Source organism: Vombatus ursinus, unplaced genomic scaffold (genome assembly GCF_900497805.2).
Source record: "Vombatus ursinus unplaced genomic scaffold, bare-nosed wombat genome assembly UNPS02015197.1, whole genome shotgun sequence".
Classification (NCBI taxonomy): Eukaryota; Metazoa; Chordata; class Mammalia; order Diprotodontia; family Vombatidae; genus Vombatus; species Vombatus ursinus.
Genome location: NW_020954975.1, coordinates 36851 through 64274, shown reverse-complemented (window position 1 = coordinate 64274; position 27424 = coordinate 36851). Strand labels below are relative to the sequence as shown.

General features: G+C 35.8%; 2 protein-coding genes and 1 pseudogene across 2 annotated transcripts; all 3 read right to left on the bottom strand.

Annotated features, from left to right (window-relative positions):
* Nucleotides 1-259: 259 nt before the first annotated feature.
* Nucleotides 260-1195, bottom strand: LOC114031632 (olfactory receptor 4K1). Its single transcript, XM_027846764.1, has one exon. The coding sequence runs from the start codon at nucleotides 1193-1195 to the stop codon at nucleotides 260-262; it is 936 nt and encodes a 311-aa protein (XP_027702565.1).
* Nucleotides 1196-10730: 9535 nt separating this feature from the next.
* Nucleotides 10731-11713, bottom strand: LOC114031635 (olfactory receptor 4K5-like). Its single transcript, XM_027846766.1, is given in 2 exon segments — nucleotides 10731-10873; nucleotides 10876-11713. Coding segments are annotated over 2 exon segments (975 nt in total). The 5' UTR covers nucleotides 11708-11713.
* Nucleotides 11714-18092: 6379 nt separating this feature from the next.
* On the bottom strand, nucleotides 18093-19065 carry LOC114031634 (annotated as a pseudogene).
* Between the last annotated feature and the right edge of the window lie 8359 nt (nucleotides 19066-27424).

Genomic DNA, 27424 nt, shown 5'->3' with positions numbered 1-27424 from the left:
CCTTCCACATTCCCAATTGTGCAAAGGAAAGGAACTTAATAATAAATTTATCACAATCAATATATTCTACTTTAAAGTTAAGTATTTTTAAGATTGACAAATTAGTCATAATCTTTATTATCTAGGGGCAAATTTCATCCAACTTTTTTCCCCATTTTAGGGATAACAATAAAGTAAAACAGCCTAATTCTGTAATAGAATTTTATGGTGTTCTAGGGAATGTGTCTTAGGTAGGAAGCTTCTCTCTCCTGGTGATCATTTAATATTTCCATGAACTGAGATAACGCCTCTTTAATTTCCTCATGGCAAACTTCACATCTTCATTCCTAAGAGAATAGATGATGGGGTTCAAGAGAGGGGTACAAACTACATAAAAGATAGAAAGAAACTTATCTACTGAGAGTCTACTAAAAGGCCAGATATAGAAGTAGATGCATGGCCCAAAGAAAAGAATTACAACTGTGATATGAGCTGTTAAGGTGGAGAGAGCCTTGGAGGAACCACTTGAGGAACGGTGCTGGACAGTGACTAATATAACAGTATAAGAAATAATTAAGGCCAGAAAACAGCTCAGAGAGATCAGGCCACTGTTGGTTAATGTCATAATGTCCATTTCATAAGTATCCATGCAGGCCAACTCAATTACCAGGGGAAGATCACAAAAAAAACTATCTACCTCATTAGGCCCACAAAATGGTAGGTTTACTGTAAAGGCCAAGTGGCTCACAGAATGAAGGATCCCCACAGTCCAAGATATAGTCACGAAAATTATGCAGAGTCTATGATTCATAATAGTACTATAATGCAGAGGTTTACATATGGCTATAAATCTATCATAGGCCATTGCTACCAACAACATCATCTCACTTCCAACAAAGCTATGAAGAAGGAAGATCTGGGCCATGCAGCCCTCAAAGGAGATGGTCTTGTGCTCAACAAGAAAGTCAGCAATCATTTTAGGTGTGGCAAAGTTGGACTGACAGATGTCAATGAAAGAGAGGTTGCTGAGCAGGAAGTACATGGGAGAGTTCAAATGGGAATCAGAAACAATGGTAAGGATAATGATAATGTTGCCCAGTACAGATGCCACATACACTGTGGTGAAGATCACAAAGAAGAAAAGCTGAAGTTCCCAAGAGTTAGAGAGGCCCAGCAGCACAAACTCAGATACAATGGATTGATTTCCTCCAGCCATTTATTCAGTCTACAGACTTTTACCACCTAAAGAGAAGAAAATCAGAGAAGAAGCAATTGACTGATTGTGTAATAATTGCCTTTACAAAGTAGCTGATTTTTTTTTTATAAAAGGAAATGATCACTTTGCAATTTTATGCCTTAGAATAAAACAGCTACTTGTAATATCAATCAACAAGCATTTTGGGGTGTCTATGTATAGAGGACAATACTTTTTTTTCCTGTTTTTCTCTTGATTTCAGAAACACCAAGTTTTGCTAACCCTCCTTCCATGTCTCTAAAGGCTTTCTTGTTCTTTGTCTCAAATGATTACTGGTTTTGTTCTCTTCCTGACTCTTTAACATCAGTATTCACCAAAGTTCTCTTTTTGGTCATTTTCTCATCTCCTCTTCTCTTTTCAGGTTCATTCATATCCACAATTTTAAGTACTGTGTTTAAGCCAGAATCCCACATCTCCATGTTAGACCCTAAACTTTCCTTTAAGAAATTGTCATCTCTTGGGGAGGGAAGTGGGGAGAGAGAGGGAGGCAAATTTAAAACTCAAAAGCTTATGAAAATGATTGTTGATAAATCAAAATAAATTACTAAAATATATATTAAAAAATTGTCACCTCATACTGCCCATATGAGAGCTCTACTTGCAAGTCCCACCAGCACCTCATATGGCATGTCCTAAAGTTAACTTATTGTTTTCCTCCCTTAAGTTTGTTCCTCCTTCTGGCTTCACTATTTCTTCACTATCACTACCTTTGATTTATTCCTTTCCTCTCATTTCTCTCATCCAATAAATTATCTATTTCTGTCAATTTGACGACCTCCACAATATTTCTTGTATCTTATCCTATTTCTACTTCCATCACTAAGCATAGTTCCTCATTAACAACCATCCCCTTCATTGCCATAGCATCCTAATGGGCATTTTTGCTTCCACTTAACCACCCTCCAACCCATTCTTCATACCACAGCCAGAAGGATTGCCTATAGATCTCATTATATTGTTTCTCTGCTTCATATCTTCAGTGGCTCCCTATTACTTTCCAAGTAAAGTTAAAGGTCTTTTGTCTATAATTCAAGGTCCTTTCACAATGTGGCATTATCCTACCTTTCAGCTCACATACCATATCTTACTGTCCAAATGGACTGCTTGCTATATCCCAAAGTAGCCTATGCTTTTCCACGTCTATGCATTTTCTCATATTGTTCTCTATGCTTGCAATGTCCACACTCTTTTTCTTCATCTGTCACATTTCCACCCATCCTTTAAATCCAAATTCGAATGTCTCCTCCACCATACAGCCTTTCCCAATCATACTGTTTGTAAAAGCTTTCTACCTTGACCTCCCTGTGCACTTATTTATTTCTCTAATGAACCTATTATTTATCCTTATGCATTATGGTCAATTGTTCCAGAATCTTATTCCCCCTTCTAAACTATACATTCCACAAGGAGAGAGACTATGTTTTATCTAGATTATGTACCGTGCCCAATTCTGTTAGCCTAGCATACGATATATGCTTTATTAGATGTTTTTGACTTATGTGACCTTATAAAAATCAACCTGTCCTGCCCCAATTACAGCACACATTTTAGAGATCAGAAAGCTAAGGTCATCATTCAACTTCAGATTGGGAGAATCTGGGTGTTTCAAGTTCTAACTAGAAATTTCCTTATCCATGAAACATGCTAAAAGATAATAAGATATCTTGACAAGGAAGGTACTAGATTTTAAAGAAAATCAAGGAATCCTACGTGATTCTCAAAATCTATACGCTCTTATCACACAACTATGTTTCTATTCTTACAAATATGTTGTGAGAGAGATGGAAGTTATCATCACTTCATTCCTCATGTTAGATAATTTGTCCAAGGCCTCATAGTTATTTAGTGATCAAGCTGGTCTTTGAAGCTTTCTGGGTTCAAGGTCATCATTTCAGCTGCCCATACTCCCCCACTCACCAATTTCCCTCTGTCTCCTCCCTTTATTTTTCTCCCTTTCACCTCTCTTTTCTCCATAAACATGCCTAGAGTGTGTAGGTATACTGAAATATTAATATAAGTTAAAACACCCCTAAAACATTTCAACAGCAGTTTTTCAGGTATATACATATTAATTTTGAAAGTGCAATGTTGAAATGTAAAAATGAAGTTCAGGGACTCCAGTCTAACACCAGTAGGAGAAGTTGGCAGTATTTTAATCACTGAGGCAGCTCTGTACAGTGGGGAAAATGCTGATTAAAAAAAAGAGGGCCTGGGTCCAGTCTCAAATCTTTACAATCGATGAGACTTCGGGCAAGACATTTAAGTGAGTCTCCATTTCTACCTGCAATATGAGGGGAATAGAAGAGATTATCTAAGGTCACTTTTAGTTCTAAATCAATGATGCCATGAGCTCTGTTAAATATAATGAGAGTTTAGTGAGATAGTGGTGATGCTGGTCCAGAGGATGGAGTTCAAAGTTGGGGAGTCCATGAGTTGATCAATTCTATTCACTGAATTTTCATGTTAATGTAAGAGAGTATTCCATCTCTAAAGGCAAAATACTAATAATGACAGGAAGGAAGAAGTCCCCAAAATGAAAGTCTTTTGTCTTGTTTTAACTTTTGAAAGAAATATGAAGGAGTTAAATTTGGAAATTGTGAAACAAAATGAAATTTCTTATATCGTGTATGTACCAATGTCAAAACAGCAATGAGAACAAAAGGGGAAAATTAAAACAAAAATAAGAGGAAATAAAAATGGAAGAAAAAAATGAGGACAATAAAAGGGAGATGTTATAGGCAACTGGAAATAGTTGTTAGCATTAGTGCACATTTTTCTGTAAATCCCAACTTCATAGTGTTGGCATCTCCCATGCCAGAAATTTTGAATGTTCTGTAGCTTCCATTTTTCCTATTTCCAGTAAATTTTCAGTTACTTTGCACTAGCAAGCTTGAGAGTTTCACAAATGACTATCAACTGCTAACAATGGGTGATCAGCCCAGTAGCTCTGGCTATGCTGATCTGCCTCTAACACAGCACTGTGGTGGGTAGAGTGTTTGACTTTGAGTCAAACAACACTGACACTTATTTACATCCTGATAATACATAAGTCTCTGAGCCTTAGTTGCTTCAACTACAAAATGAGGTAAGAATTCATGGGCTACTTAGCTCATAGGGTTTCTGTTATGTATAAAGAAAATAATGTATATCAAACAATTTGCAAAATTTAAGTTATTGTTTTTTTTAAATCACAAAGATAGGTATATGAAAATAAGTATGGATAATAAGCATAGATATGATTATTTTTATGATTATATTTAAGTTATTTAACCTCTCTATTAATTTACTCATCTGAAACATGAGGAATTAAGTGATGGCCACTTCCATCTCTGTCACAACATTTTTCTGAGAAAAAGCATATAGTTGTACAATAGTATCTAAATGTTGAGAAACTTATATGGGATCATTTGATTTTCTTTGGTCAAATACTTTCCAGCTCAAGATATTTTATTATCTTTTAGCACACTTCAGGGATAAGGAAGTTTCTAGATAGGACTTGATACACCCAGAATCTCTCAATCTAAAGTAAACCATTGTTTCACTGTGATACAGAGGCTAAATCTGATCCAAAAGAAGTGAAGATGGCAGTGTGGTCCAGTGGAATGTGTATTGGAAGTGGAGTCAAAGGGTCTGGCTTTGGCCACTTTTGACCTATGTGACCAGCAGCAAGTAATTTAGTCTCACTGTTCCTCCTTTTCTTCATCTGTAAAATGGGCTCTAAGGTCCTTTCCAGTCCTACATCTAAGATCCTATGATCTATATGATACTAAGATCCTATAATTTCTCCCATGAGGTTTTGTTCATAAAGAGCTGGGAACACTACTTATATAGGATTTTTTTTTCATTTGACTTGAATTAAAATTATCTTTTGATGGTTGAATCCTTAAAAAAAAACAACATAAACTTCACCTTCTCTATTAATAATGGTTTACATTTCCATAGTGCTTTCCGATTTTCAAGGGACTTTACATGCATAATTTGGTTCTTTTGATTCTCACAATAATCTTGGAGGGTAGGAAGCACAAGCATTATTCTACTGCTTAGCACAATGCCTCCAGCACTTTGCAGTGCCTAGCACATAGTAGGTACTTAATAAATATGTATTAGTTTAATGACCTACTTTTTGACAAATGAGGTTCACAGAGGAAAAGCAACTTGTCCAAATGTCAGAACAAGGATTCAAGCCCATATACAGAAACCTTCTGCTCTTTCCCATCACACCATGCTTCTTCACCTAGGCCAGTCTGTTCTAGCCCAGTGTTCCCTTAAAATTCCAGATGTCTGGTCACCAATGTAGTTCTGAAATAAAAATCTATGTGATGGAATGGGAGGAAAGAATCAAAATGGCTGTGATGTTCTTTCCCTTTGGTCTCTGTATACCATCAAGTTTTTCCTTTTTTCCTACCAGGGATATCTTCTAATTTTTCCTAGAAAATTCTGGAACTACAAACACCTTGCCACAGCAAGAAGGCAGAGTGTCATTAATGGTCTCCAGGAGAGAGAGAGAGCCCCCATTAATGATCTTCTTCAGCCTGATAAAATCCTGACCACAAACGTCATGCCTCACAACTGCTAATATTGTTCCATTAGAGAAAGGAGTTCAGGGTTTGAACACTACCTGCACATTCTAAATTCAGGCTCCTAAATCAAATATAGAATTCTAACATATAGACTTACGTTCTCGAAAATCTTTCCCTTCAGTCCTTTGGTTCTTCTTTTTTTTCTTTCTGATCAATGCTTCTTAATTTGCTTCTAAATATCTTTGCCTGGTACAAGTATTTCCACACTGAAAATTATGCAATATTCTATTGATTTAATGCATTTTAAATGAACTTCCTCTAGTTCATCATGCTACATTGTAAGCTCCTAAGGAGCAGCAAATTCAGCAGCAAAACTGACTGTGCTCACATTGCTCTTTATCAAGTAACTGTATGATCTTTATATTATGGAGACATGGAGCCTCCTCCTTTGGAGAATCATCCTGCCGTGGGAGTTATTAAGTTATGCAAAGCAATTTCCCAAGGGACAAAAAGGTAAGGTGTTTTTTTTTTCATCAGTTAGTCTTAGTACTATATTAAAAATAAAAACTTTTTTTTTTTTGGCAAAGCAGTTAGGGTTAAGTCGCTTGCCCAGGATCACACAGCTAGTAAGTGTCAAGTGTCTGGTCTGAGACTGGATTTGAACTGAGGTCTTCCTGAATCCAAGGCCAGTGCTCTATCCACTGTAAATAAAAACTTTTTAAAGTGAGAGTAATTATTATTATTCTGTTAACTCTTGGCTTTCTATCTTCCAGATAAATAATTATAGAATTTTATAAATAGAATCTTATAGAGAGATAATTATAGAATTAGGAGGGTCATTTTATTTCATGGCATTATTTGCTTTAGGGCTAGGAGGAAACTTAGAGTCTGTTATTGATTTAAACCTCCCTTATTGTATAGGTAAGAAAACTGAGGTACAGAGAAGTTCAATTGCCTGGACCACACAGACAGCCACCATCAGAACCCAACCTTTAACCCATTACAAGAATGTATTTTGCCATGTCCCACACAGATGATCACTGCAGCTGTTCTTAATTTTTTTTCCAGTGACAGGGAAATCACTATTTACCCAAACAGTCTATTTCTACCATAGAGCAATTTTACTTGTTTTTAAAAGAAGTTATTCCCTGTAATAAATAAAAATCTACTTTCTTTCAAATGCCACCTATTGGTTCTTGTTATGATCTTTACGACAGTAACACATCTTTCTCTTCTATATTGAAAACTTTTAAATAATTGCTAACAACTACTATAAATCTTCTAGCTCCAATTTTTTTCTTTCCTAGGTGGAATATCTTAAGCCCATAAAATGATTCTCCGTATCACATGGTATGATGCAATCACCCAAAAGGTAATGGAAAGACATTATTGATTTCACTTTTACATCTCTCCCATACTCCACCTTCTTTCCTCTGACACAGGCACCACTCTGGTACAGGCCCCTTGTCATGTCATGCCTGAACTATTCAATAACCTGCTGGAAGATCTGCTTGCCTCAGTTTTCCCAACTCTAATCCATCATCTATTCAGCTATAAAAGTGATTGTTTTATAAAGCACAGGTTCAACCATGCCACCACCCTACTGGGATTAATTCCAGGGACTCCATATCACTTTCAGGATCAAATGCAAAATACTGTTTGACATTCAAAATTCTTCATAAGCTAGTCCCCTCCTACCTTTCCAGTCTTCTTACACCTTACTCCCCATCATGTGCTCAGTGAATTGACACTGGCCCCCTAGACATTCTTGAACAAGATGCTCCACCTCTTACCTCTGTGCACCTTCCCTGTCTATATTCTGTGCCTGGAAGACTCACTCTCCTCATCTTCAGGAATTGGCTTCCTCTAAGTCCCGATTAAAATCCCATCTTCTTCAGGAAGCCTTTCCCAAATCCTCTTAATTCTAAATGACTTACCTGTCTTAAATATGCCTTATTTATTCCGTATATAGCTTGTTTGCACATTTTTTATTCTTTCTTGTCTCACCCATTAGAGTGTGAGCTCCTTGAGGACTGGGACTGTCTTTTGCTTTTTTTTTTTTTTTTTTTTTTGCATCCCCAGCACTTAGTACAGTGCCTGGCACATAGTACATACTTAACAAATATTTATTGCCTATTGACTGATATGGTGGGCTTGAGTAGGATACAACAGATTATAAATGAAGAATTATGCAGAAAAACCACGTATAGGATATCATCAAATGCCTAAAAAAGAAGAGAGGTTGGATATAGAGCAAAAGCAACAGAGAACCAAAGGACAGCTCACTTACTCTACTGGTATCCTTATAACAACAAGAGCATTTGAGCAAATATCCTCTCAATATTATACCATCTTCTTCCCAAATGAGTCAATCCATTTATTGCTCTTCTTTTGGGTCAAAAAATCTCTAAACTAAGCAATGAAGACCGAGTACTTCTTATGAAAAGCATGTCCATTGATAAATTGGAAAATATAAGGATAAAAATAAAGGCTCTTTACAGTTTGTCAAGTGCTTTCCTTAAAACAAACCTGTGATTTAAGTAGAATTATCCCCATTTAACAGCCCAGGAAATTGAGGCTCAGAAAAGGCAACTAATTTGTCCAAGGTGACTAACAGATTTATAACTCTAACCCAGGTCCCTTGAGTCCCAGTGCAGCATTCTTTCTACTATAGCTAGAACATACTACAGGTTTTTATTCATTTTGTTATTATCATTTGATTCAATTTGTGCTTTTTTATGTGTCATCCATCCAGAAAATGAAAACAATTAAATTAAACCAGTTAAGTCATATTGCTGATTGAAAGAAGACATGGAGCCTAAATTATTTTCTTTGCAATATACATGCATCAACTTCTGTTCTTTTGCTTCTAGTCTGAGCTCCGTCATGAATTGTCCAGGGGAACTTAGGAAAGTTACTTCATCTGAGGCAGCAAGACTCATGGAAAGAACATGGGATTGGGAGTCAGAGGTTCTACTTTATATCGTCAATTTTCTAATAATGAACTATATGACCTTACACAAATCATTTTACTTCTCTGGCCTAGATGATCTCTAAGGACTCTTCCAAATTTAAATACTATGGTTTCCATGGTTTCTCTGAGTTTCAGTTTCTTCTATAAAAATTAGAGTGCTAGACTAAATGAATCCTAAGGTTTTTTCCTATTTCTTATACTCTGTGAGCTTACAAGAGTAATTGTATGTCATTTACACTTCATGTTGATGAGAGAAAATAGTCAGCCACACTGTCCTGCATTAAAAATGGGTGTAGATTATTGTAAGGGCCAGGGCTTGTTTTAGTTATTGACAAAAGAGGCAATTATTTCAGTAATGAGATGTCAGTGATCAAAAACATACAAAAACATACTCCTACTCCTTTCCTTTCCTTATGAGTTTCTCATTTCACAAGCTAAGGTTTAAAATATAAAACACCTCATGGAGGTATAACATAAGGACAAAAATCACATTATGACGCAAATGACTGATATCATATCTTTCCTTTAGCCAAGTTTTGCCGGGAAAGGAAAAATGCTGCAATATGTGCAGAGAAAGGTGACCAGGGTAGCAAAGGGCCATAGGAGAAAAGGATGTTTCTGAGGATCAGTTGAAGGAGCTAGAGGAGACTTAAGGGGACCTGATAGCTGTGTTCTTATATCTTAAGGTTTGTGAAGGAAAAGAGAAGCAGCAATAGGAGCACAGGTTGGAAGATTATGCATTGGGGTTGTTGCAGAGGAGAATTTCTCCACAAGTATAGTTTGAACTAGGGGTTCTTAATGGTCTCTTGCAACTTTCAAATTCTGTAATTATGAAAAATGGAAGAAAGCACACACAAAATACCTAAGAGTGAGTTAGATGTTACAGAAAAGGGTGATTGAGAGTACCAAGCACTCTCATTATCAGAGGACTTTCTTCTAGCTAGAATCTAAGGTTGATTTGGGGTGTTCAGGGAGGACTAGCACCTCTGGTATGGGGGCTCACAAGCCCTTTTCAGGGCTGCTCATCCATCTTTGGTGTCCACCTGATTCACCCAACTCTCACCTGTGACTCCAAGAAGCAGTAGCATGAACAGCAGTCACATCCTGGTAAACCATCTTGACTGGTTAAACTAGTCTAAGGATAACTGACAGGCCTCAAACCCATCAATGTGTTGGGGGATGTGTGCCTCAAGCATGTGAAGACTTCCCCCTGGGCAGAAGTGGTGGATGAGAACAATTTGCACTAATGTCCATGAAAGCAACTGAATGAAGTGCTGTGGAGCACCTAGAGCTTAGTCAGGCATCAAAGACTCCTGGGTCATCCACTGAATCCCAAACCATCACCAGTCATCTTGACTTTTGTCTTGTCAATGGACTTTGATGAATCTGGAAGAGACAGTGAAGCTGATAACTATATAACTCTGCCTCACTTAAATCCAATGCACATGCAAGACAAGACATCACCTATAATGTCATTAGTCCTCATTGAAAATGAAGGACAAACAACAAAACAACAAGGCTTATTTGATAGGAAGTCAAGATGGTCTCTATGATAAGATAGTGTCTGCTTATCAAAAATCAAAAAATCAGCCTGAGGAAATATCATGCAGTTGTGCTTTTTGTTTCACCAAAACCTATATGATAAAAAATGACAGGAATGCATTGTATTTGCAAAACAGCACTTTTTACAAAGCTTTCCCCCCATGTATATACAAACAGTATTTAATTTAATCATCATGAGTGTTGAGAGATAACATAAAACTTTTCATCCCTCTGATACAAATGAGGAAACTGAGGCTCAAAGAAAAGTTAATAACTTGCTTAAGTTAACATAGGTTGAGGTTGGAAGGTTTTCGTTCCATTAACTAAGGTTGAATTCAAACCCAGATCTTTCTGAATCCAAATTCAGTATTCATTTTACTACCCAACAATAAGTACACATGAGAATACATATAATCAATCAATGTATGTCCAAGCCAACAGGCCATAGAGGATGTATGTTTCAATAAAGAGATGGTCTGGTAATGAGGGATATCTCAGAAATCTTTTTGGACTTCAGTTTTCGAGTCACAAGTTTCCTCATGGCAGCCTTCATGTCTTTATTTTTTAATGTGTTAATAATGGGGTTCAAGATAGGGGTGAAATAGTGTAAAATATGGCAAGGACTTTATCCACTGGGTAGGTGGTGAAAGGCCACACATAGATGAAGATGCAGGGCCCAAAGAACAATGTCACAACCATGATATGAGCACTCAGTGTGGAAAATGCCTTAGCCATCGCCACAAAAGACTTATACCGGACAGTGACCAGAATGACTATACATGAAATGGACAAAAGGAAGAAAGTGTTTAAGGAAAGAATCCCACTATTAACCACAATTAATATTTCTATGGTATAGGAGTCAAGGCAGGCAAGCTTGGTCACTCTGGGAAGGTCACAGAAAAAGCTATCCACTACATTGGGGACACAAAAAGGCAAATTCACAGTAAAAGGCAAATTCACAGTACTCATGGTGTGTATAAAACCAACAGCCCAGGAGGCTAATACTAAGTTAGTAAAGACGTGCTGACTCATGATGATCACATAGTGTAGAAGTTTACAGATGGCCACATATCTACCATAGGCCATGGAGATGAGTAGAACCATCTCACCACCAGTGAAGAGGTGAATGAAGAAAATCTGGGCCATGCAGCCATTGAAGGATATGGTCTTGTATTCATTCAGAAAGTCTGCAATCATCTTCGGGGTAGCAAAAGAGGACTGACAGATGTCAACAAAAGATAGATTTCCCAGCAGGAAGTACATGGGAGAGTGTAGGCAAGCATCAGAGGTCACTGTAATTATGATGATAAGATTGTCCAAGATGATCATCCCATACAACATGGAGAAGACCACAAAAAAGAAAAGCTGAAGTTCTTGAGAGCTGGAGAGCCCCAGCAGCACAAATTCCAACACCACAGAGGAATTAGCCCCATCCATGGACAAAGGCAACAGAGTTGCTTAGAGATAACCTTAAGAGAGGAGAAATAGGAGGAAATCAAAATGAATGAAAATAACATTATCCTCACACTTCCCCCTTCCAACAACTTCATACATCTTTCAAATTAATCCTAATTGTGCATAGAGATATTTATTATCACTGATTAGTGCAATTTAGTTCATTTCAAAAAACTTAGATGCTTATTATATACAAGGCAACAGACAAGATGCAATGTTGATTTTAGAGCCAGGAAGACCTATGTTCAAGTCCAACTACTGAGTCAAGCTAGTTGTTTGAACATAGACAAATTCCTTTACTTTTTTTTTCAGTGTACCTTTAATATACTCTAATATTTTTTCAGGCAATCCTCTAATATTATACCTTTCAGATAATATGGATTGATAAAAAACAAATATCACCCTGGAAATTCTCTTAAAGAAATCATAGATTCAACATGCACAAACACCCACACACATATGTATGTATAATTGTGTATATATATATATATATATATATGTGTGTGTGTGTGTGTGTGTGTATAATATCTATACGTATATATGTATATATATAATATATACATATATGTGTGTGTAAGTATGTATACACACACACACACAAAGAAAACAACAAACAGCAAACAACAAACTCCTAATCTCAAGGAGTACTTTAGGGAAGTTACATTCTCTACACAAAAATCATCAGTAGTTCTCTATTTTTTATTAAAGTTCAAACTCCTTTACCTGCTGAAGTCCTCCATAATCTGCACCACCCTATGTTTCTAGTCTTATTTATATTATTCCCCCAAGTAAATTAGAGTAGCCACTGCCTCACTGCAGGGAAGGCATGATTTCTTTTTTCAATTAAAATGACTAAATGATGCAAATCTGGTGCCTAACATGGTGGCATTCGGATCTATGCAACATCAGTAGGAAGATGTAGAGGTCTACAATTTTTAGCCTATTAGTTAAGTTATGCTTAGCTAAGTTTAAAAATAAAGATATATTGGTAAGAAAGTATCTTAGGCAGACTACACTTCAGAATGAAGTGGCTACATTTGAAACACAGGTCTCAAGTTGGATGACTCATGAAGAATAACTGCTATTATCCCAATTACAAGGGACTTTGATTCTAGTATTTTTGGAGGGAGGAGAAGGGTTTGTCTCAAGTATCACTTTTTTCTTCATTATCTGGAAGTCAAATTCTCCTCTTCTCTGCCTGTAGTTTTATCAGTAACATTATATGAGGAGGTGGAATATATAGGAGACTTAAGGAATCATTCGGGGGAATTTTTTCTTCATGAAAACATAAATAAAAGAGGGAGCTCAAGCGTCAGGACCTGTGTCCAAATTCTCATCCTAATGTTGACTACCCTAGGTGACTTTGGGCAAGTTACTTAACCTTTGGGGGTTTCAGTATCCTTATTTACAAGATGTGGAGGGTTCGATCTAGGAGTTTTCAATTTTCTTTACGTCATGGATTCCTTTGGTGGTCTGGTAAAGCCTTTGGAACTCTTTTTAGAATAATGTTTTTTTGTTGTTCAATCATTTTTCAGTTGCGTCTGACTCTTTGTACCTCTAAGCATAATGTTTTTAATTACATTAAAAATACACTGGATTATGAAGGAAGTCAAGTGTAGTGAGATAGCTTTATTTTTTTAAGTATTTTTAAAAGGCAATTCCATGAATCCCAAGTAAAGATGTCCTGCCTTCTACCTACAGATTTTTAAGAATAATTTAGTTTCAATCATGGGATACATTCATTTCTTGATCCCACTTTCATTCTTGCCCCACCAATATACTATTTGTGGGATCAGTTATCTGTTCATGTATCTCATTTCCACATAGTATAGACACACATGTAGAGGTTCCAAATACAAAGCATGGTTTCCTCTAATTGGAAGAATTCAGAAGTGTCCCAGTCCTGGAGAAATTACCACATGTAGCCTGAAAGTTTTTATCTATCTATCTATCTATCTATCTATCTATCTATCTATCTATCTATCCATCTATCTGTTTATCTCTTATCTATATATATATATATATATCACTAGCTTATCAGTGGTTCCTATTAAATATAATCCATTATTTAACCTCACAGTATTAATGTGAGGATTAAAAGGAGTTAATGTATGTAAAGTACTTTGTAAATCATACAAACAAATGCTATAATTATCAGGTATTATAATAGTGAACATTCCAGGATTGAGCCCAATTCAACTCAACCTTTCAGTCTTACAAACTATTATTTCTCCCATTCTGTCCCACAGAGTAAAACAAGACACCCTATAAAAGACTCACTCCAGTGAAAAAGACCTCCATTGGCTTCATCATATGGGAAACCAAGTGTAAGAAGATTAGGCTGATTAATCTCACACAAAGAAGAAGGAAGCTGGGATCATAGAATCATTGAATGCAGAGCTTGAAAAGGTTTTGGCAACCAATCTGTTTCAACTTCATCATATTACTAATGAGGAAAATGAGTCACAAAGAAGCTAAGTTATTTAACCAAGCTCACATCTCATGAGTAGCAGAGCCAAAATTTGAGCTCAGACCACCTGACTCCAAAGCCAGTGAACTTTTAGAAATTAGTAGAGAAAAATCCTCTGTCAATTTAAGCAACCCCTCCCCCTTTAATGGGAAGCTAGATGGTGCAGTGGATAGATCACTTGACTTGGAACCAGGAAGACATCTTTAAGGGTTAAAATCTAGCCTCAGAAACTTACCAGCTGTGTGACCCTGGGCAAGTTACTTAACCCTGTTTGCCTCAGTTTCCTCATCTGTAAAATGATCTGGAGAAGGAAATGGTAAACCACTCCAGTATCTTTACCAAGAAAACCCTCCAAAAAAGAGTCAGACATGACTGAAACAACTCAACAACAATAATAATGACCCCCTTCCATAAAAGAATCCAATAGAACAGGATCTCCTTTATTAAACTTTGGATAGTGTGTTTTGTATTATACACACAGAGCTGGAATAGGAGAATAATCCTGATCAAGAATATTATGATTATTAACACTGATTTTTCTCCATTAGAATGTTAATCTCCTTAACGAAGTAAGCAACCATTCTTTAAGTGCCTAAATATGTATCAGGCACTGTACTAGACCCTTTACAAATATTAGCAAATTCAATTTTCAGGACAAGCCTGAGAGACACCTGCTATTGTTGTCCCCATTTTACAATTAAAGAAACTGAAACAGAAAGGTTAAGTGATTTGCCCAGGGCCATTGACAGTAAGTGGCTGATATCAAAGCAATCCACTAATCAATAAGAAAAATTTCAAATTATTAAGAATCTATCAAATCCATCAGTTCAGAGGGAAAAATAAATTGAGTGAGTTGCCTAATGTTATACACACACACACACACACACACACATATATGAAACAAATTGATGAATTTTTCCCTTTTCAACCTGACTTTTGCATATTAGGCAGATATAGCTAGAGGATGTCAAAAGAATGAATAAGATAATGGTAAAAAAAATCTTGTATGTAACATATTTTTCTTTGGACAGTACTTTAGAATATTTTGTAGAGATGCACATTTTTTCAAAGTACAAAATAACTATAATAACAATTTCTGTCTGTTCTGATTTTTAATTTAAAGATCATGTCAAAAGCCTTCAGTGTGCAGGATGGATTCTCTTTCAAAAGTTTATGGGAAAACATGACCAAGAATTGAACAGGATTAGAAGGTGTATGCGTGTGAGTGTGTGTTGTGTATCTGTATTTGTGTGGTAGTGGGGGAGAAAGGTGAAGAGGAGAATTAATTTTCATTGGTAAAGTAAGCATTCATGCAAATAAGATGACAGGTTTATTTCATATTCTGGTGAAAAGAGAGGGAGAGAGAGAAAAAGGGAGAGAGAGAGAGAGAGAAAGAGAGACTTGGAAGATTATCCAGGACTCTCCTTAGGGCATAGATCAGAATAGACCCCAGATGTAGAGTTTCCTCATTCTGTTTGTAACTACAAGAGTTCATCACTGATCTCATTGAAGAAATATAACCTTCTTGCTCACTTTCTTTAAAAAGCATGAATTCCCTTTTTTTATTCACTCCCCCTCCTAAGTCCCTCAGGACCTACTTACTGTCCTACAAAACTTAGTGTCCTTTCAGGAACCATTTGGTAATAAATGAAATGAGACTCTGCTCACAATCTACTACTACTGCAATTCTTTGTAATCTTGTTTTTCCCACCTACCAAATATGGAGCATGTCAGAGAAGTTCTTTCTGGGCTCTAAGAAACTAAGTTTTTCACCTTTTCTAGTATGGGTTTATTTACTTCAAAATATAGACCTTTATAAATGTCTCCTTTTGTAGTGAAATTGGAAGACTGTCAACATTTTATATGAGTGACCAATGAAGCTTTTGAGACCTGTAAACAAACAACAAAAGCTCATCTTGCAATGGGGATTATTAAAATCTTTAACTAAGTTTTCCCAAAGGTGTGCAAGGGGCAACTTCTTAAACTAGAGCTGACAATAAACAGGAATTGTAAGGACAATAGGAGGAAAAGGGAGAGTTATCTCCCCCTCTATCATGATATGATGTGAGATGTGTGGGTCCTGTGCAATTGCAATTACTGCTGCAGGGAAAAAGTGCACCACAGGAGACCTTCTTAGGGAGTAGAAGACCAATGGGGTATGCAGTGTTCCTGCCCCACTTAGTATATGGTGAAGTCCTACTTCAGTCTACGCCCCTCAGATCATCCATGGACTTAAAATGAATCGATGGAACCTCACAAGAATTCAAGATATCATTGTCAAGGCCTGCTCCCAAATTAAAACAATGATGAGAAGTATATGAAGACTTCTTCTTCTTCTAACCAGTCAATCTTAAAAATCCATAATCCAGAGTCTTTTTCATACTTTCATACATCTAACTTAAAGGTAGACCCTTTGCTTCCAGAGTGGATACAAATATTTATTCCCTCATATTTGAATTGGATTTTTCCATACCAAATGGATATATAAAATATACCAATAAATTAATCCTCAAGCATTTATTAAGCATCCAATATGTGTTAGGTAGTAATAATGAGCACTGGGAATACAAAAATAAAAGTGAAATAGTCCCTGCTCTCAAGGAGTTTACATTCTAATGAAGGAGACAGTGTATACATATATACATATGTGTAGAATATGTACAAAAAGAATACAGTGATGTTTTGAGAGGGAAGACAGTAGCAGCTAGTGAAAAGGCAGTTGTTAAAACTCTAGTTACTCAGGATATTGATAATTCATAAGGAAACAGTTAACATTTACCATTGTTCTCTCTATGATAGAGGGGTTCATCAAAATGAATAGTTTCAATGTCACTTCAGGTAATATTTTTGTTATTTCATCTGCACCTATGATTTCATCAGGGTAGAGGACTCCTGATGTAGAATGTCCCTCTACCAGATGAACAAATAATCTATAATTTATGGTCTTATAGAATCAGTTGAAAGGTTAAGTGAGTTACCTATAGTCATACAAATAGTGTCTTAGAATCAGGGTTTAAACCTAGGACTTCATGACTCAGCTTCTGTTTCTTCTTATTTCAACACTATGCCTCAACTGCCTCCTCTCATTAGAAGTTCTCCAATTACCTTTGGCCTCTTTGCCCTTGAACGTTTCTTTCCCTTTCCAGGCCCCAGTGAGGTCCTTCCAGAACCTCTGTTTTGAGGAATGGCCCAGGACAGCCATCCTTTTTATTTCCTCCCAGGGCTCTACATCTGACTCTCTAGACTTTACCATCATACCCCAATGCAGGTATCTCCCTTTTCCTATCCCTTTCTCTCCACCAGGTTTTCAGCTCTCTTTTATGTATTGTTTCTTTCATTAGACTATAAGCTCTTTGAGATCAAGGGCTACCTTTTGGGAGGGCTCATATATATCTTCCCAGCACTTAGCCTAGTGCCTAGAACATAATAAAGGCTTGATCAATGAATCAATGACTTACTGACTCCAAAGTTGGTTCTCTATTCATGACTGTATGTACTGCAAGGAACATTTGTAATATAAGAGCAAAATGTTTTGAAATACCATAAGTATGAATATTTAAAATAAAATAACTTTATCTATTTAACCTATTCTACATAATAAATATATATATATATATATCTTACACATCTATTAATTCATTATCTATCACCTCACTCTCTCTCTCTTTCTCTTTCTATGTAGCTGCAGTAAATGTTTTTATCCACAAAATAGATGAAGTTAGCATGATGTATAAGTAAAAATATTCAGAGATCTGTAGGCAATGATAAAAGATGACCAGCTGATTTTCCCATCTGGCTTATCTTTAACTCTGTTCTTCAGGGTTTCATTAAAAGATGATCAGACTCACAGTAGAGAAGTAACAGATTGCAAGGGAGAAATGGCCATGAATATGGGTTCTAATTATGAGGGGCCCTCATTGTCAAGGACAACTGTGAAAGCTGTCTGGTATTCATGAGTTGACCTCTCAGCTTCTGCATGGCTGATTTCATATCTTTGTTTCTCAAGGTATAGATGATGGGGTTTAAGAGCGGGGTGAAGACTGTGTAAAATACAGAGAGGACTTCATCCACTGGAAAATTTCTGAATGGCCAGGCATAGATAAAGATACAGGGTCCAAAGAACAGTGTTACGTCAGTAATATGAGCTGTTAAGGTGGCACATGCCTTAGCTGTGCTAGCTGATGAGTGTTGCTGCACAGTGACCAAGATAACAGTATAGGAAATCAGCAGCAGTATAAAGGAGGTCATGGCTATAAGCCCCCTGTCAGAAAGCATCATTATCTCTAGAATATATGTATCCACACAAGCAAGTTTGATTACCAAGGGAAGGTTACAGAAAAAGCTGTCTACTTCATTGGGGCCATAGAAGGGTAGGTTCACAGTGAAGGTCAGCTGACTCAAAGAGTGCAGGATTCCAATGACCCACGAAGCTACAACTAAACCTGTACACTTCTGCAAACTCATAATGGTTACATAGTGCAGAGGTTTGCAAATAGCCTCATATCTGTCATATGCCATGGCTACAAGCAGCACCATCTCACCATGAGCAAAGACATGGAAGAAGAATATCTGGGTCATGCAGTCATTGAAGGAAATGCTTTTGTGTTCCAAAAGGAAGTCTGCAATCATCTTGGGTGTGGCAAAAGAGGATAGGCACACATCAATGAAGGAGAGGTTGCTGAGCAAGAAGTACATAGGAGTGTGCAGGGCAGGTTCAGAGATCACTGTGAGAACAATGAGGAAATTACCTACCAAAATAGCAGTATAAAACATGGTAAAAAAACAAAAAGTAGAAAAATTGGAGCTCTGAGGACCCAGAAAACCCCAACAACATAAATTCAGATACTCCTGAATAATTTGCTTCATCCATGGTCTCAAATTTCAAGATTGAGTTAGAAGTTTTCTGTGGGAAATTGGAAAAAGATATGAGAATCATATCATAGGATTAATTATAGAAATGAAAATGCCAGACAAAATCAAAAGACAAATTCCCTTGGCTAACAAGTTGACTTATACTTTTTTTGGGATCCTGCTCAGGACATCCACACACACACACACACACACACACACACACACACACACACACACATTTCAATTTCTTTCATAGGAAGTACATATGCATTCAGGGGTACATCCTGGCATGTTATAGCTATGCCAGCACACACACTAATACTTCATTAATTCACATCACTGAGTTAGAATTTCTGATAATTCAGATAGATACTGTTCTAAAACTTAGTATAGATATGGATATAGATAGACATTGCATCTTTGTTGAGAAAAATAATAGGTTAAATAAAACTGCATTGAGTATGCTTAAACTATTTAGAGAACTTTAATAACAATTGTTCATATAACTAGATATAAAAATACAAGTAAATGAAATGAATAATGAAAAAGAAAGTACCTTATTAGGCCCTTATTACATACTAATTTCCATGTAATTTCTATCTGTTCTTTTGAACTGCTTTGCAAGACCTCTCCTTGCCAGGATTTTGTTAGCCGAGTAGGGAAGTTGTATGTGGCTCAAAGTACATAAGAGAAAAGGATTAAAATTAAAAATGATTAAAAATAGAGTCTTGTATCATTTTGATACTCTCTTTTACTCTTAGCTCATCCTCCATTGATATTGTCAATGTGTACCTGCTTTCATCACCCCACCCCCACCCATAACACTGCAAAGTACCTTGAAAGTAGGATTGGTGTTAATTCTGTCTTTGTATCCCCAGAACTTAGAGGAATGTATTGCACATGGTTAATGTTTAATAAATTCTTGGTCCTTAATAGACTCAAGGAAGTTATCTGGATGACAAAATGATTAAGATGGCTGAAAGTGAGATAGAACTTCTTAGAGTATTCTACTCCATCATAGTAGAAAAGGTCAAAAATATTACAAATGGAGACCAAGACTAGAAATCAGAAATCAGGAATTACCCCCAAGATCTTTTGCTGGCTGGTTCTGTGATCCTGAAGAGGTCCCTTAACTACTTTGTGCCTCAGTTCATCTGATTCTGCACATAGTAAAAGCTTACCCTCCATGTACCTCCTCTGAATTCCAGGAGAATCAGACTGTGAAACTGTCAACATTCCCAATCAAACAATTCACCACATGTAATTGTCTTGATGGATCCTTCTTGGGTGACATGAGTAGTGAAAAGTCAGTCTTGTGCCCTCCCTGCCCCACAACACTATTTAAATAGAAGAGAGCATATACAAAGTCTTGCTAAGCATTATAAAAATTCATGTATGAAAAGGAGTAGTACCATATTTTTGCCTTGGTATTGATTGGCACTGTTATTTATTGATTATTCATAAATAAGCTTCATTCATCTTACCATAAGCTGGAAGAGCAAATTTCTTCACTTCTATAAACTCCATTTTTGAGCTATTGACTAATGACCATCAGTATGAGACTGACCAAAGCATAGTCCCTGGGTGACCACTGAAAATTACCATATCTTTTTCTATTGTGGATGATAATTCAGCACACTTGATTGAATCAACCAGAGTATTTGCTCCCCATGATGAAGAGAATAACAGAACTGCCTTATTTGGCTAATTAATATGAACCATTAGAATGATCATTTACACATCAGTCATTTGCTTGGTGACCAGCTATTACAACCATGGAATAAAGTGAATCATTGCTTCATAGAAAAAGTAATAATAATAGCTAGCTTTTCTTTATCACTTTAAATGCAAAGCACTACATATACATATATGTAAACAGATACATATATATATATGTATGTGAGTTTATGTATGTATGTATGTATGTATATAATTTCATTGGATAATATAATAGCAAAAATGCTGGATTCAGAGGTAAAGGACTTGAGTCTGAATTGCCCATCAACCACATACTACTGTGTGACTCTTTGCAAGTGATTTCACATATCCAGTCTTCAGTTTTCTCATCTATAAAATAAGGGGGTTGGACTGGATAAACTCTAGGGTTCCTTTCAGCTCTTAATCTACTATATTTGCAAATTAAGACATGCTCCAAGTCTCTACAGTGATTCTAAATATTAAATGTAAGATATTATGACTATAAGCATCACCATCAAATACTATCACTGAAACACTGGCCCTATTCATGGATTTTAATGAATCTCTCAATAGAATTATTGACATTTAGTATGAGTCAAAGAAAAATGAATTTAATTAAATTTAAGCAACATTATCTAACTACCTATACCAAATATCACTGAAAAGAGATAGTAAACTTGGACATCACTAGAGCTGAGATCAGGGGTGGGAGAAGGAGTTGCCTAGTTTGTAATACATATGGGATATGATGATTCAATTCTTAGAATAGCTCTTTGTAAGTGAACATAATTAATGCCAGAAAATCACATTCTTTACATTCATGTAAGTGTATATTCTGTAAATCAAGAGCACCAGCAAAACCTTAAAGTCTCTTTTAGACAGTAACACACAAGTGCCATGATTTTCAAAGCTGAAGTTGGAGAAGCAGTATCTAAGCTAAATGCTTTGTCATACTCTGTGAATCTCAATATCTTAATCGACAGGAAAGGACTCTCATTTTAAGATCAGACATTCAATGGCATAAAGAAAAATAAGTAGAATTCACAATTTGATAATGACTGGGTTTAAGAAGGAAAAGAAGCAGAAAAATAAAAATAATAGCTGTGCAAAGGTTTAAGTCCACAGATAGCACACATTAATTTTATATTATTCCAAAAAGGACACCATAGAAAGCATTTTTAATGTATATAGGATGCATATGTATATTTGTAATGGGAGAGTGGAAGGAGAGAGAAAACAGAGAGAGAAACAGAAAGAGAGAAACAGAGAGAGAGAGAGGGAAAGAGAGAGAGAGAGAGAGAGAGAGAGAGAGAGAGAGAGAGAGAGAAGACTTACAAAGGTCCTTCAGAAGTTTCCATATGGATTCATTAACAGTGTGGTTATTTGTCGATTCTGTTCCTTTCAGACACTGTAAATGAATAAATTGAGCTACTGTAGTTTTAATAAATAAGTACTCTTCCCTTAATATCATTGTCTTCTTCTCATCTGGCCCACCCAGCTTCTTTGTTGGGTGATATAAACAGGGAAGGTGGAGTAGCTTTTGAATTCTATTCATTCATTGGAAGGAAGTTTTTTTTTTCCCCCAAAGATATTTTGCCACTAGTTCTCCAGATGTTTCAGAATAATAATAATCTAAAAGCTATCTCTACATAAACTTCGAATAACCTTTTTACCTACATGTTTATTTCTTCTGTGTCATTACCACATCTGTTTATCTGTCTTGTGATTCTCAAAGGTTATGAATAGTTCCCAATAGTATATATTTCTGAGATACTTTTAGGGAGTATAAACTAAATTCCCAGGGTCATTCTTCTCAGTAAGATCATAGATCAGATATTCTTAACTTGTGTGTGTGTGTGTGTGTGTGTGTGTGTGTGTGTGTGTGTGTGTCTGTGTGTTAGACAACTTTGACAGCCTGGTGAAGTCTTTGGAATCTTCATAGGGGAGGTGGAAGTGCTTAAAGAAATGTAAATGTAAAACATTAATAAAAATTAAAGATGCATTTTTACAATCCAAGTTCCCTGATCTCCTGAAGTCTATAGAAGGACTCTCTGATTCAAGGTGTAAGCATCTTGCCCACAGTTACACAGCTTATTATATCAGAGCCAGATTTTGAATCAAAAGCTTCCTGACTTCAGGTACAGTTCCCCATCCACTGTGTAATGTTGCTTCTTGATTTTATATGCTTATTTCAGAGACTATTAACAATTCAGAAAATATAAGTTTCATAGTATATGAAGAAGCAGTTTTCAGATGAAGAAATTGAAGATACCTATAGGCATATGAAGAAGTGCTCTAAATCACTTTTGATTAGAGAAATGCACATTAAAACAGCTCTGAAATACCACCTCACACCAATCAGATTGGCTAATATAACACAAAAGGAAAATGATAAATGTTGGAGATGGTATGGGAAAATTGGGTCACTAATGCACTTTTGATGGAGTTTTGAATTGATCCAATGATCCTGGAGAATAATTTGGAACTAAACCTGAAGCACAACCAAACTGTGCACACCCATTGATCCAGCAATACCACTACTAGGTCTATATCCTAAAGGGATCATAAAAAGAAAAAGGACACATATGGTCAAAAATATTTATACTGGACCTATTCATGGTGGCAAAATATTGGAAATCAAAGAGATGCTCATCAACTAGGGAATGGCTGAACAAAGTGTGGTATATGAAAGTAATGGAATACTATTGTGTAATAAGAAACAATGAACAGGCAGATTTCAGAAAAACCCGGAAAGATTTGCATGAACTGATACAAAGTAAAATGAGCAGAACCAGGAAAACATTGTACATAGTATCAGCAACTTGGTGTGATGATTAACGATGAATGACTCAGCTCTTCTCAGCAACTCATATCCAGATAAAGAACTGATGGACGATGAATGCAGATTGAAATATATTTTTTCACTTACTTTATTTTCTCATGTTTTTTTTTCTTTTGATATGTTTCTTCTTTTACAACTGTGACAAATTTGGAAATATATTTTACATGATATCACATGTATAAACTATATCTAACTGCCTACCATTTTCAGAAGAGGGTAGAGGAGTGGGAAAGGGAGAGAAATTTGGAACCCAAAATCTTGTAAAAATGAATGCTAAAAATTGTCTTGATATATAATTAGGGTAAAAATAAAATAATACTTATAAATATAAAGAAAAATGTGAATTGGACTCACCCTTCCCTCCAAAAAAATTCTGGAAGAGCTCAAAGAAGATTTGAAAAATAAAATAAGAAATAAAAAAACTAATAATAGTAAAAATAATAAACAGCTTTAGCAAAGCTGCAAGTTATAAATAAACTCACATAAATCATTCGGCATTTCTATATATTATCAGTGAAGCCCAACAGCAAGAGATAGAAAGAGAAATACCATTTAAACTTATTGTAGACATTATAAAATATTTAGGAGTCTACTTCCCAAAGTAAACCCAGGAAGTATATGAACAAAATTACAGAATGCTTTTCACACAAATAAAGTCAGATCTAAATAATTGAAAAAACTTCAGTTGTTCATGGGTGGGCCGAGCTAATATAAGAAAAATGACAATTCTACCTAAGCTAATTTACTTATTCAGTGCCATACCAATCAAACTACCAAAAAATTATTGTATAGAGGTAGAAAAAATAATAACAAGATTCATTTGGAAGAGCAAAAGTTTCAGAATATCAAGGGAACTAATAAAAAGAAATGCAGAGGAAGGTGACCTAGCCATTCCAGATCTTAAATTGTATTATAAAGCAGCAATCATCAAAATTGCTTGTTACTGGCTAAAAAATAGAGTGGTGGATCAGTGGAATAAGTTAAGTATGCAAGACACAATGGTCAATGACTATATTAATCTATTACTTGATAAACCCAAAGACCCCAGCTTCTGGCATAAGAACCCACTCTGTGAGAAAAAATGCTGGGAATATTGGAAAAGAGTATGGCAGAAACTAAGCATTGATCAAAATATCACACCATATAACAAAATAAAGTGAAAATGGATTCATGATTTAGATATAAAGGCTGATATTATAATCAAACTGGGAGAGTAAGGAATAGTTTACCTATCAGATTTCTGGAGAACAGAAGAATTCATGACCAAACAGGAGATAGAGAAAACATGAAACATATGAAAAACAAAATGAATAACTTTGATTACATTAAATTGAAAAGTTTTTACAGAAAGTTACAATGCAACTAAGATTAGAAGGAAGGTAGAAAATTTGGAAAGAATTTTTACAACCAATGTCTCTGATAAAGGCTTCATTTCTAAAATACATAGAGAATTACGTCAAATTTATAAGAATACAGGTCATTCCCCAATTGATAAATGGTCAAAGCATATGAACAGGAAGTTCTCAGATGAAGAAATTAAAGCCATCTATAGTCATAAGAAAAATACTTTAAATCACTATTGATTAGAGAAATGCAAAATAAAACAACTCAGAGGTGCCACATCACATGTATCAGATTGGCCAACATGATAAAACAAGAAAATGATAAATGTTGGAGAAGATGTGGGAAAATTGGAATACTAATGCATTGTTGGTGGAGTTGTGAAATGATCCAACCATTTTGGAGAGCAATTTGGGACTATACCCAAAGGGCTATAAAAATGTGCAGACCCTTTGACCTAGTAATAGCATTTCTAGGGCTATATCTCAAATAGATCACACAAATGGAAAAAGGACCTACATGTACAAAATTATTCACAGCAACTCTTTTTGTGGTGGCAAAGAATTGGAAACTGAGAGGATGCCCATCAATTGGGGAATGGCTGAGCAAGTTGTGGTACATGAATGTGATGGAATACTAGTGTGCTATAAGAAATGATGAAGAGTCTGACTTCAGAAAAACCTGGAAAGACTTGTATGGTCTGATTCTGAGTGAACTGAGCAGAACCAAGAGAACATTGTACACAATAACAGCCATGTTGCATGATGACTAACATTGATAAACTTAACCATTTCTGGCAATACAAAGGACTATGACATCTCCAAAGGCCTCATGATGGAAAATGCTATCCACATTCAAAGACAGAACTATGAAATTTGAATGTAGATTGAAGCATACTATTTGCTATTTTTTTCTCTTCTGTTAATTTTGGTTCCTCTTTCTGGTGGTTCCTCCTATTGGTTCTAATTTTTACTTACAACATCACTAATGTGAAGATATGTTTAATAGGAATGTATATGGATAGCCTATAACAGATTGTGTGCTGTCTTGGGGAACATGGTGGGGAGGAAGGGGAAGAAAAATTTCAAACTGAAAAGCATATGGAAGTGATTGTTGATAAATCAAAATAAATTAATAGTAATAAAAAATAAAAAATGAAAGTTGTTAAAAAATAAAATAAGAAACAGAAGAAAAGTTAGGAAAAGATGCAAGATGCAAAAGAGTCATGACAAAAAAGTCAACAGCTTGGTAAAGGAGAAACAATAATACTGAAGAAAATAATACCTTAAAAATAGAAAAGGCCGAATGGATTGACCACATGGAAAAAGAAAGACAAAAATGCACTGGAAGTAAGAACTCCAAAAAAAAATAAAATTGGTCAAATGAAAAGGGAAGGATAAAAACTCACTGAAAAAAAGCCTTAAAAGGTAGAATTGGTCAAGTGGAAGCTAATGACTCCAAGAAAACAAAACTAAAAGACAAAAAAAGAAAATGTGAAATATGTCATTGGAAAAGCAGACTAACTGGAAAAATAAATCAAGGAGAGATAATTTTAAAATTATTGGATTACCTAGAAGCCATCATCAAAAAACAGCCTCAACATTATCTTTCAAGAAATTATCAAGGAAAACTGCACTGATATACTAGAACCAGGATGTAAAATAGAAATTGAAAGACTCTATTGATCACTTTCTCAAACAGATCCCAAAATGAAAACTTCCTGTAATATTATAGGCAAATTCCAGAGCTCCTAGGTTAAGGACAACATGTTGCAAGCAGCCAGAAGGGAGTAATTCAAATATCATGGAGCCACAGTCAATATAACCCAAGATTAAGCAGCATCTACCTTAAAGGATCAGAGGGCTTGGAATAAAATATTCTGTAGGGCAAAGGAGTTAGGATTACAACCAAGAATCACCAAGCCAGTAAAACTGAGTATAATCCTTCAGGGGGGAAAATGGATATTCAATGAAAGAGAGAACTTTAAAGGATTCCCAATGAAAAGACCAGAGTTGAAAAGAAAATTTGAGATTCAAATAGAAGATTTAAGAAAAGCAGAAAAAGATAAACAGGAAAGAGAAGTCATAAGATATTCACTATGGCTAGACTATTTACATTCCTACATACAAAGATAATACTTGTAACTCTTAAGAATGTTATCATTATCAGGGAAGTTAGAAGGAGTGTACATAAATAGAGGGCACATGTGCGAGTCAAATATAATGAAATTATATCTAAAAATAAAATTAAGGGGTTAGAAAAATAATACACTGGGAGCAGGGGGATGGGAGAGGTGGAATGGAGTAAATTATCTTACATAAAAGAAGCTTAAAAGAGTTATAAGGTGGAGGGGAAGATGGGAGAGGTACAGGGGGAGTACTTGAACCTCATTCTCATTGGAATTGGCTTGAAGAGGGAACACTCACTTAATTGGGTACAGAAATCTATCTTCCCCTACAGGAAAGTAGGAGGGGAAAGGGATAAGAGAAAGGTGAGG

What these genes read in the sequence shown, in the direction of transcription:
- LOC114031632 (XM_027846764.1), bottom strand. Translation starts at nt 1,195, where the DNA reads ATGGCTGGAGGAAATCAATCCATTGTATCTGAGTTTGTGCTGCTGGGC.